The 12,789-nt window shown below is 32.1% G+C and overlaps 1 protein-coding gene across 1 annotated transcript; it reads left to right on the forward strand.

Moving 5' to 3' along the window:
* The first annotated feature begins 2,550 nt into the window (after positions 1-2,550).
* LOC106472522 (pre-mRNA 3'-end-processing factor FIP1-like) lies at positions 2,551-11,021 on the forward strand. Its single transcript, XM_013933177.2, has 5 exons — positions 2,551-2,887; positions 6,926-7,069; positions 7,330-7,638; positions 8,171-8,377; positions 9,649-11,021. Exons 1-5 carry the CDS (start codon positions 2,741-2,743, stop codon positions 10,564-10,566), a joined length of 1,725 nt encoding a protein of 574 aa, XP_013788631.1. The 5' UTR covers positions 2,551-2,740; the 3' UTR covers positions 10,567-11,021.
* The last annotated feature ends 1,768 nt before the right edge of the window (positions 11,022-12,789 follow it).

Genomic DNA, 12,789 nt, shown 5'->3' on the forward strand with positions numbered 1-12,789 from the left:
GACAACGTGACAGGGTAATGTAATGTGTGTGTAGATAGTGAGTAATTGAACTGCAGTCAGAAGTATTGTAGACGTTTGTTTAGCGCGATTGTTGAAGTTGAGTGTATCGGTAAAGTTATATTCGGAAAGAATAAACCAGTTTTATTAAGTAAAGACTTGTGTCGTTAAAGTTTCGTTGGAACGAAGTTACGGAAAAATCAATTAGCAAACGGAGACGTAACAGTATTTTTTTATTTAGGGCCACCGAGAAAACGCATGACACAATCTGATTCATCGTCTGTTTGCATAATTTACGGTCGTTTTAACATTATAAATCAACTAGAATATACGTTCTGCACATATAATAAACAATACAATGCAAGAAACTTACCATGTCCAGTTTATTTTTTTCTCACTACTTCAACAGTATGTATCATCGGTCACTAACAAATTTCTGAGAAAACCATACATTATATGAGGGCTTATATGTACCACTTATAAAATGGCAAAATTTACTTTTTAAAACTTTTTTAATTTCCCCAACTTAGATTTTTCTAGACTTTTGATATGTTGATCATGAAATATAGTTTTACATTATTCTTGCAAAAAATTCTGTTGCAATTAGTTTGATGTTGAAATGTAGACTGACTGGACTATGTTGGATATACAATACTGTTCAGTTTCGGTATTATTATTTAGTTTATTTAGTGGTTTAATATTTAATTACTATTTAGTTTTCATAACAAGAGTGTTAAAAGTTAATTATTTTAAAAGTAATAGTTATGACAAGTTTTGTTATGTAACTCTGTACGAGTCTAGGTTGTGTAAGTAGTTTAATTGTTGTATTAGGGTTTTGTAATATTGTTGACGTCATCTTATTCAAAGCTTATAAGTCTTTTTCATTATGTTTACTGTAGTTGTTACTAGAGGACTAGTTATTTCTAGATTTTTCTGTTGCGTGTTATAAATATGTGCAGATACAGAGCTGAAGCAAGGTAAGTTATTAAAAGTGAAGTTAGACTGCGTGATCGTCAGTTTAGCCGTAACGGGCGATTTCTAAAGTGAGTTTCACAGTTTGTATTGTAACAACAGAGATAGAGAATAATAATTTGTTTTGTCAAAGGGTGTTCTAAAATAACCGAACCTGCCTGTGTGGACTTTGACGAAAAGGATACCATTATTTAAAACTCTAAATACAACTGTGGTAACCAACAGTTATAGTGGTGATTTTTAAGTGTGTTTCACAGTTTGTATTGTAACAACAGAGATAAAGAATAATTCGTCTTGTCAATTGGGTTCTACAGTAACTGAAGGAAAAGGAAAATAAACATGCAATACTAAAAAATATGTAGACTTTTTTTTTTCAACCTGAATTACACCTTATGCACATAATTGGGCATGGGCTTATCGACTAGGTCAGAGCCCCCCGTAGCCAACCATAGTTTTGAGCTTCATACCACAGTGAGTAAAAACAGTTAGCAGAACTCTTTACCTGAAACGAATGCTTTTATCTGAATAGTGGGGTTGACTGTCTTTCTTTTAACGCATCCACAGCTGAAAGTGTGAAGCGTGTTTGATAGTATCAGGTTTTGAACCCAAGGTCCGCGGCCCACTAGGTCATGCTTTGACCAGCACATACTGAATAGGAGGTGGGCGTGTTAAAAATGGTTCATAATAGTTAAACCTTAAGAATAATAACTGATGAGACAAAACTATTAGTAAAATTTTATGTCCATATTTCAATATTTTAGCAATCCCTTTGAGTAGAAAAAAACAAACATGGATTATTGTGTGAGTATATATATGAATATATAGCAAAAAATATATATTGAATAAAATATTGAACCCCAGTACTGTAATAATAATTTACCTATACTAATATCAAAAAGTACACTAAAATATACCATTAACTGATGACATTAACAAGGTGGTAAGAGTTAGCTCCTTTTCCGTTATTTTTCTATCTAAATTTTGCATATGGGCGTATATTCATAAATAAAAGAACAAATAACTACTTTAATTTTAGTAAAATTATAAACGACTTGACTAGAAATAGTAATGCGTAAACAAAATCAAATCATTGTGCTTCCCTCTATGGATCCATCACCGAACTTTGATTAAAATAATACCCTCAAACTTACAATTCATATTCAGTTCATTTGAACTGGGAAATCTTCAAATATATGCAATTAATGAAAATTAATAAAAATGTTACTAACACTGTGTTATTCCTCATTATCTTATCAGAAACTACTTAGTACAATTCAATTTAATCAATTAAAAAAATGACGTCTTAAAAAGTTATAGGTAATAATTTTGCTGCCAGAAGTCCAAAAAAAAGATTACAAATTAAAGTATCTGTTTTCATTTTGCTTGACATAAAAATATCTATCTAATGCCATAATCAATTAAATACTTAGTTCTTTTAAAGTAAAAATAAAAATGTTTGTTTATAATCAAATTTCTATTGTTGTTAGCAGTAATCTCAACTATCCGTCCGTGGTATTTTAAAAGAACACCTTAGACTTCATTGTATTATTTACCTTTTATTTTTTGACATGAATGGTACTAGCAGGGGTATTTTTGTGTCAACTTTTCTAACTCTAAGACACTGATGTTCAAAACTTTCTCCTTATTTTAAACAAAAATTATTTCGTGATTCTTATTTCTCGTATTTATGTTTAAAAATAACGATGAAAAATATTTTATAACGTTATCACCAAAAAATATCCTCTAACAGAGCATAATTTATGTGCGTAAAATGGCGACTGCTGCTGTTGAAGATGATGAGGCTTGGTTGTATGGAGAATCTGAGGAGAAGAAAGACGGAACAGGAGTTGTGGCAGATGAAAGTTCGAAATCCATTCTAATTGACGATTCTTTAAACGCTACTGACCTGAGTTTACAAGTACATACTATTATTTTGTTTATACTTTTCGCTTTCATTCACCATCAAGCATTAAGTTAATCATAATGCTAACACTAACAGCACTTGTTAACTTAGCTCTTGGTTGTTTAGGCCTAATATTAATACTAGAACTAAGTTACTCACTAAGCCTACTTATGCTGTAGTATACTAACATTAGGTTTAATATGGTACACTTATAGCTGGAGTAAACGTAAGTAAATTCCCATTATACATATATATATAATTTTTACTGAATGTCTGTCTCTTTAAGTTACCTTGCAATTTTACTGTTGCGATTTTTATTAACACTATAGCAGTACCATATTTGCAAGTGCCATTGTTACTCAGATTTGAACTTTGAAGTCAAAAGTTATTATACATCTTAAAAACTTAGAAAGTACCACCAGACGTTACAATACAAGCATAGCACTACTAGTCCTACTAATATATCAGTAATGAAGTAAAATTTTGTTTTACTTTATCGTAACAGTACTACATGTGACTCTTGAATTGTTACTGTACTAATACTAGTAATCGTAATATTATTCTGCACTCAAAATGGCTAAATATCATTAATAATAGGGGGGGGGGTCTTTGAATTTCAAATAGTGAAACTAACAAAAAAAACACCATTTCGTAATTTACACTGCAATATGAATTATTTATTTAATAATTGATGAACAACAACTAATAATCGTATCTATAAATTGACCTTTTGCATCATGCAATGTCTAACTGAAACAATGTAAATAAAGTTGCTTTATCTGGTAACCTGAGACATTTTGTGAAATTTGTGATGAGGTGAGATAAATTTTAACCCTATTAAAATACTTCAATTCAAAACTTATACAATTGAATTTATATCATATTGATAAATGAAATGAAAACTGTCAACAACCAAATGTTAAAATCAAGTACAAACTTACATATTTACCTATTAAAATAAAAAAGAGATTCTGTGTTCAATTGGTTTCATGACTGACAGATATGTACCTGTTATGATGTAAAGCAAACTGTTGTCAAGGCAACATATTGTCAGCTTACAGTTCTAATTCATATTTTTTCATGACATGCTGTCAGTTCAAATTGTGCACACACATATATGTATATCAACTTATCAATTATCAAATAAAGAGCACAAAGTTTACTATATGGCTTTGTTTTTTCAAATTAAATGACCAATAGGCATTTATTAATGATTTTAAAGTTTTCTTTGTCTGTTTTTAAATAGAAAATTCTTCTGGATACAAAAAACACATACAACAATGAAGAGAGCTATCATTTGATATGTCACTGGCTCGTACTGGCCAAGCACCCATTCTCTGATGCCCTGTTTTTGGTACTAACATTCACCCATTGGTTGCCACTAAATGGTGGAGGAATGTTTAGCGATCGTGGCAATATTATATGTAGCCAATTTCCAACTAGTTGGAGTAAAGTTGCCTTGAAATAAACATTGTAAACTCAGCATGTAAAAGCACTGTAGATGTTTTTCATTTGTTGTTTAGTGTACAATAATTTAGTATTTTGATTATGGGAGATTTATATATTTGCAACTGTGACTTTGCACTCGAACACTTCTGTGTCTTAAAACTATAATTCTTTGGGAATCCCTATTAATACTAGTTATCCTTCGATTATAAATTTTAGCCTCGGACACTTGTAACTTAAGTTTATATTCTAAAATGAAAGAAATGACTAAATTCAAATACTACCGATTATAACAAAGTGTGCAAAGACGTGATAGATGCTGTTTCCCTGGCAGGCTAAACTGGTCCTTTAAAATCATTTACTATCAATAGAACATTTTCTGATGTGTGACTGTGGCATAAAATATTTATTACGGTCAATTCAATTATTTCTTGTCTGTAATACATCTTTCCAGTTTTTTTTAATGCAAAACAAATGGTTCAATTATAGTTTATTTTGTACAACATAAAACAATTACAGTTTTTGATATGAGTACATTATTACTGTGTGATTGGTGTAATATCACTGATTAGTAACCTTTGACATTTGTTTCATGAATGAAATTGAACAAATTCACAATTTTTTTTAAATCACTTAAAAAAGCATAAATAGAAGTTAAGTGAATGCCTCTAAATATTTTTGCTTGATTAAATGTACAATGATTTTTAAATTTAATATCAAGATAAGCTTTGTCTTACTGTTCTGTAACCCTTCCCAATATAGCACTTACAAACAACAGTATGGACATTCACCAGTAGATTGTGAAATATGTACATTATATATATGTTAACTCATGTAATACATTTAAAAGATTCTAACAGGATACGAACTTGACATTCACATTAGGTCTCAACATATGATGGAGGTAGATAATGTATAGTTTAATAAGCATATTTATCAAACTATACAAGATTTCTTGTATTATTTTTACTGTACATTTGTCAGTTTTATTATACACAGGTATCTTTTTCATTTTGTTTTCATGACACTAATAGTAATAATTTAACAGCAAAGCCCTTTAAGTTTTAATGAACTTTAACTTGAAAGATGTTCCTATTTGAACTCAGTTGGTGTTCGACAGTCAATCTTTATAGCTTTGGAAGCTCATAATGTTGCTAAGTCCAGTTAATAACCATCAGCATTATTATTTAATGTCTCTATTTTATTTTAGATGTTATCATATCAGGGATAGAAATAATGAAATAATAAACTACATTCACTCAAAGGAAAGCTGTCAGGAAGATTACGTTCCCTCATGTAAAGTTGTGTTTCCTCATGAATTTTTTTTTTTTTCATTTAATCCATGCAATATGTTCACTTTAACTGATCATAACTAAAGGAATACAGATGGACTATGCATTCCTGATCGGGAAAGCCAACCAAAAAGATGAAATTCCTCGTACAAAATTAAGGTCCTCAGGAATGTAATATTTTGATCCCTGAATGTTCATTTACTTTGTTAATAACTGTAACATGTTTAAAATCAACAAGTATGCACAATCGTGTCCCTTCTTTATTTTCATAACATTTAGAATACAAGAAATTTCTATCAAAAGCACAAGACTAATTAAAGTATGCATTAATTCACAGCAATCATGACAGTTAAAAGAACATTTGTATCTAACATGAAGGAATGAAAGATATGATGTGTTAGTGCAAATATAGCAGCAACAACATGCAAGGTACATAAATGTTCAAGTTCAGTGTTTAGGAAAAACATTAGATGTTTTGTTGAGTTATATCAAAGTGCTGTTACTCTGTAGCTTTCATCTTATTTTATAAGACAGAATTAAAACTTCATTAACATTACTGTCAATAATTGTTTTACTTTCCTGTGCCAGAGTTGAAATTTTTGTGTATATTAGTTTAATGTGATTAATTAAAAAACCTGGTACATCACTCACCAGTTTATAAGTAAGTTTACAGCCAAGGTTCTTTTCCATACGATGACAGTACATTGATTTTAATTGAAAGAGTTTGAGGATATCTGAACTTGATAATATTTTATAGACCCCTCTGGATCAAACCCTTACATGTTCATATGGTTGGCAAGTCTATTGTAGCAAAGGAAAAAAATATTCTGCCTTGTGCCAGAATAATTGCCATTAGTGGAGGATAGCACCTTACACGATTGTAGGAGGGGGAATTGATGTTTTCATAAATTAAATTTTTTGTATGAGTGGATATGCAAGGATAGTCTTGAAGGATCAAATGGGTCCTTGTTGTCCATTTGTTATACTAAAGTTGTAGCTGTAGTTTACTTCTTGAAAACTTGATTAGAAGATTTCATTGTAGATCTTTTAATGAAATAAAAAATAGAAATTAAATTGTTCAGGATATTTATTTGTAATTCAGTTAATAACTCCTGATCAGAGCAAGCTGTGTTCTTAGAATGAACTAAAGAATCGACCTGGCTATCAGTATAGCTAATTAAATATACTTATGTTTCTGCTTATAAAGATTAGAATAAAATTGTGCCCTTTATGTTAACCTTATTTTTGGCCATGTTACTTTTGGGCTCGTATATTGTCAAAACCGTGTTCTTTTTTTTGTTTATTGGTAATACAGATTCAAGAACACAATGACAGAGAAGCAGGAGAGTTAAGTGGGGAAGAAGAAAACAGAGAGCAAGATGAACAAGGACCTCCTGGAGTTGAAAAAGAAGATGGAGATGAGGATGAAGAAAGTGATTCAGATGATGATGATGTGCAGGTGATCTATTTTTCTTTACTTTAAAAGAATTATGTTTATGCACATATTGACAGGAAAAGTTCCATTTTCAGTTATACAATTTATGACAATTTTTTGTTCAAAATAATTACATTTAATAAATTCATACATTTTTAATGCACTTTCAGCAATTAAAAAACAAGAAATTAATGTTTTAAACTCCGATCCTGGTTGTGTTCTGCCAGTAATGTTTATTACATAGAGTAACAGATTAAACTTTTAATTATTATTTTTTTCCACAGGTAACTATAGGAGATATTAAATCTGCACCTACTTATGGCTATGGAGGACCACCTGTTAATCTCAACATCAAAAGAAGTGGCGTTAGTGGTGCAGGAGCCAAACCTAAAGGTATCGACCTCGATGCCGTTGGAACCATCAATGGTGTTTCGATATACGAGTTTAACCTTGACAGTTTAGAAGAAAAACCTTGGAGAAAACCTGGTGCTGATATCACTGATTACTTTAACTATGGTTTTAGTGAAGAGACTTGGAAGATTTACTGTGAACGACAGAAAAAATTCAGAACTGATGCAAGTGCATTGAGCAAGGTGAGGTCATTGTTAGCTGAGTAGTTCGGGTTCATCTCTTGAATTGTTTCGTTAACTTATTTAGTGCACCATTTTAATATACCAGGATTTTATTTATATATACACACACAAATTATACCTGTATTATGAGCTGTAAAATGATTTTGAAGAATCAAGTTAATTTTGGGTGTCTTTGTTTATACCATTTGTAATTTGCTCTTATGCTGCTTAACAATATACTGAAGTTTATTCATTTTATTGTAAAATATATGGTTGATCTTCTTTTACATGTAGAAAATTATAAATGTCCAAAAGATAAAACTAAGAAGTAACTGATGTACATTTAAAATTAGTTGTACTGTTATCAAGATGGTTTGCTTAGGGTTTTGTTTTCTTGGAATGTAAGTCTACTGTAATTGTGAATAAAACAAATTTTATAATCATAAAATAAACCATGTTTAACAAGCAACTTAGTATTTTCATTTTTCAAAATAAGATTGCAAATTTTGTGTAAAGAAGTTTGTTTTTTTTGTGTGTATTTTTTATTCTCTAGGCTCATCCTGGTTTAGTTAAAGACCAACAAATTCCTACAGCCACAGTGAATGAAAACAGTAAATATGCAGGAATGAATGCAGGTGTCAAGAAAGCAGGGCCTCCACCAGGAAGAAAGATGTCTGGAAGTATTGATGTAATTGGTGGAGGTACACCATCATTACCAAGCCGTAGGCCAGCGAGTAACACTAAGGAAAATGTCATTACGGTAACTTGTGCTTTTTTATTTTAAGATCAATAATCTGTGCTTTATTTTGAGGTGCTTATGTTTACTTATGTAGTTGTGTCAGACCCAAGTGTATATTATTAATAACTTGTGATCAAAGCTTGCTACCTATGTAGATAAAAAATAAAGATTAACCCTGTAAGTAATGTAGCTAATTTGATCTACTAGTCTTAACTAGGAATGTGCAGAGTTATAAAACAAAACTTATGATTAAAATGCATTGATTCATCATTAGGATTCCCTCTCTTTAATCCTAATAGCATCCCATGTGGGGTTCAGCCAGATTAGAATATTTAGGTTAGTCCTAAATTCATATACTAATATAATGATGCAAAATGAACCTCGTAATAAGTGTATACAGGGATTTCATTAACTGTATGTGCATGAGGGAGGAAATGTGTCATGTAGGCAATAACTGTTAACATGTCATTATGTTTTTCATGTCAGATTTATGAACTATTCATTTCACTCTACATTACTGATTTAGCGATAGTTCGTGGTATAGGAGAGTAAATACCAGGTACAGTATACGGAGATACTGAAAAAACTGTAAATATGTGTTTTGGAAGTTCTAGAGGTTATACAAATGTGGTACACAAACTCAAACTGCACAATGGATAAAAGTATGATGTTGTCAATTCACAGAAATATCTTGAGTACAAATACATTTGTAACATCTAATTATTTGTGTACAACAGACTTGTACATTATACTAAAAACCTGCCACCTTTCTTGTAGATACACATACTTTCTCCAATACAGGGTCAGTAGACTGAACTCAAACCTTCTACAATTTGCCTCGAAATAATACAATAAAGATTTATCTGGCCAAGCCTATCATTTGTTTTTCTTTTAGGGTTATGTTTGACCATCTATTTTTGTAGTTTGTAAGAGTTAATGTTCTTTCACCATTGAATGCTTACATATGTGGACTTGTTTTTCTATTGTCACCTAGCAAACAAGTGTGGTTTAGCTGTTCCATTTCAGCAGGAGCCAGAGGTTGTTTATATTAACTATATTTTCAGTAGTTTCCAATACACAATGCTAGATGTACTTTATGTAAATAGGAATCCCAGTTCTGACCTGTGACAAAGGAAGAGTCATTGATTGTTTAGCTGGAATTATAGGTGGGGTAAGACTACAAGTATTATACAGTCATCCTTCATTTTATTGGGACTTCCCTACCTGTTTATACTTTTTTGATTAATAATTTAGTTTTTTGTTGTAACTGAATAGTTTTTGTTCTTCTTTAGGTTATGACAGGACGAAAAGGGAATTTTGAACCACCACCTCCAGGTATTCCACCCCCAAATCTTCACCTTCCACCTCCACACTTACCTCCTCCTTTTATGATTCCTCCACATGATGCTAACCTAAGTGTACCACCCCCTCCAGTGCCTCCTCCAGGCATACCTCCTACAAACATACCTCCACCGCCACCAGGCACAATAGCTAACATCAGTATACCACCATATTCAAAGAGTTTCGAGAGTAGCTATGGGCCACCACGGTTTCCACCACCACCACCACCACCTCTCAGTCAAGGGGTAACGTCTTTCACTAATCACACAAATTTTTATAATGGCGGACAAACACCTCAGCATACGGGACTTACCACAGAAGCTCCATCTAACCAACAGAGTTGGAATAATTCCCCTCGAGAGAAAGATAGAGAACGGGAGAGAGATCGCGAACGAGAAAGAGAGAAGGAAAAAGTGAATGAACGTGAAAGAGATAGGGATCAAGAACACAGAATGGGATACAATTCCTACGAATACCGTGAATTTGAACGTTCAGAAGACGACTATGAAAGAAGGCGTTATCGGGAACGAGATTATCACGAACGGTCTCGTGACAGAGAAAGAGATAGAGATAAGGAGAGAAACTGGGACAGAGAACGTGAGGAGAACCTGAATTATGTTCGTGAGCACACTCGAGAACGTGATAGAGATAGGGAGAGAGAGAAAAGACACAGGGAACATCGTGAGCGGGAGGAACGCCATCGTGAACGCTCTTCTCGGAGACGTCATCATCGCGATGAAGATGAAGAACATCGTTCATCCAGACACAAACATAAGCGTTCAAAACGAGAGAAAGAAGAAGAAAGTGCCGGTAGTGAGATTACTGACACAGCTAGTGTAGCACAAGATGGAGAAGAAAAAACTGAATAGAAAAAAATCCCAATAATATATTCGTTTCGTCAGCCAAATGAAGAATACAGTTTTCATCTTGGTGGAAACACTTTGTGCCCAAGCCTACTTTTCTCTGAATTATGCGGATGGGTGATTAGTTTGAAGTCGTTTATATATATATGATTGTATTATGTTTTGTACAACCATTAGTAATGTTATATAAACAGTACACTTAGAAGAAAAATGACTACTTTTTTTTTTAGAAAATTACCATTTTGTGTTGTGTAACTGAATGTGTGAAGTGAGCAGAGAAGAGTTAATGAAAATGTATGTTCTGAAGGTCATGATATCTGTTTGTTTTTAGTGTGATGAGTTTCGTTTTCTACCTTGAGGGATTTCGTTCACGTTTTCCGTTTCGTAACTGTTGTACATGTAATCGACACCTAGTGGCAAAAACATGAACTCTTACAGTAATTAAAATTTTTGTAACATTACGAAGCAGCTTTGTTACTTAGATTTTGCAAGACATTCTTTTTTGAGGGGTTTCGTTACTTTATATGACAAATTGTAATTAATGTTCAGTTTATTAAAACATGTTCTACACAACTGATAAAAAAAAATATTTTAAAAAACGTGCGTGTATTTTTGTAAGAATCAACATTTTTACTTGAAAAATAAAGTAGATTAATTTTAAAATATCCAAACACTGAGTAACCAATATAGCACTTTTTGGGGAGACGTGGCTGATCCTCTCCTAGATAGTAACTGAGAATTCACTGCATTCTTGTGGAAGTTATTATATATATATATAATAGTAGGCTTGTCACCAACATATTTCAAGAAAGATAAATCCTTTTAAATTTTGTGTTTCTCTGTGGGCATATGAAAATACGACTACATTTTACTTCGAACTAGTTTTATTTGCTTGTAGTTTATTTGTTTAATGAGATGTGTTTGTGTATAGAATTAAAATTACGTTAAACGTTTGATGAGAAACTTCAAGGGAACAAAAAATAATACTTAAACACCCTGGACAATGTTGAATGACGAAAATTAAAGGTACAATTTCCAGTAAAGCCAAACTTCCTTTTTTTAAATATATTTACTTTCAAATACTAACGTGAAACAGTTCTCTCTTCCCACTTGGATATTATAAATTTTAAACCAAATTAAATCATTTTTTTGTTGATGTATCCATGCAGTTCAAAAAACATGGTTCCATGTTATACTGTGATTAGCCGAGAGTTACACGTGCAGTTCAAAAAACATTGACCCATGTTATACCGTGATTAGCCGAGAGTTACACATATAGTTCAAAAAACATGGTCCCATGTTATACTGTGATTAGCCAAGAGTTACACGTGCAGTTCAAAAACAAGGGCCCATATTACACCGTGATTAGCCTGGAGTTATACGTGCAGTTCAAAAAATAAGGGCCCATATTACACCGCGATTAGCCTGGAGTTATACGTGCAGTTCAAAAACAAGGGCCCATATTACACCGTGATTAGCCAAGAGTTACACGTGCAGTTCAAAAACAAGGGCCCATATTACACCGTGATTAGCCTGATTGGTTTAAGATATAGGCTTAACAAAGGCGAAGTAAGTTTTCAAACTGGTGTCGTTTCTTTAAGCGTGATGAAAACAATTAGTTTTGTTTTAGTTTTTCGTCGCATTATTCAAAAGTATGTCTGATAAACAAAATTTAATCTGCGTGAATTTCATCAGATTCCTACAAGAAATTTAGTTTGTTTAACAAGAAAAAGTTACTAAACTTTAAGCTGCCATTTTGCAAGTTTTCGTGAGACTTCTCAATATAGACTAATTTGTTATTATTTCAACCGCTACTGACTTCGTGTACTATTTTCGTTTCTGCTAAGTAATTCTTTTTATTATTATAGTTATTTTCACGATAATCGCTTACAACATATAACAACCTTAAGATAATGCTGAATGAGGCTTAATTTTTACTGCTTTTGAAACTTCTATTTCCGTTCTCTGTTTAAAGCAGATATAAAAGTGTAATGTAATTCTATATGTAGATTGTCTTTCTATACCATTTCTGATATTTGTTTTCATACAGTGATATTACTATTATCTTTAAAGATTATAGGGAAAGAATGTTTCCATATTCATTTCTACTGTAATAATACTGGAAATTTGGTAACTCATTGTTATACTGAATTTGCTGTAATAGTTGTTTGTTTGTTTGTTATGGATTTCGCGCAAAGCTACACCAGGGCTATCTGCGTTAGCCGTTCC

The sequence above is a fragment of the Limulus polyphemus genome, unplaced genomic scaffold (assembly GCF_000517525.1).
Source record: "Limulus polyphemus unplaced genomic scaffold, Limulus_polyphemus-2.1.2 Scaffold5402, whole genome shotgun sequence".
NCBI lineage: Eukaryota > Metazoa > Arthropoda > Merostomata > Xiphosura > Limulidae > Limulus > Limulus polyphemus.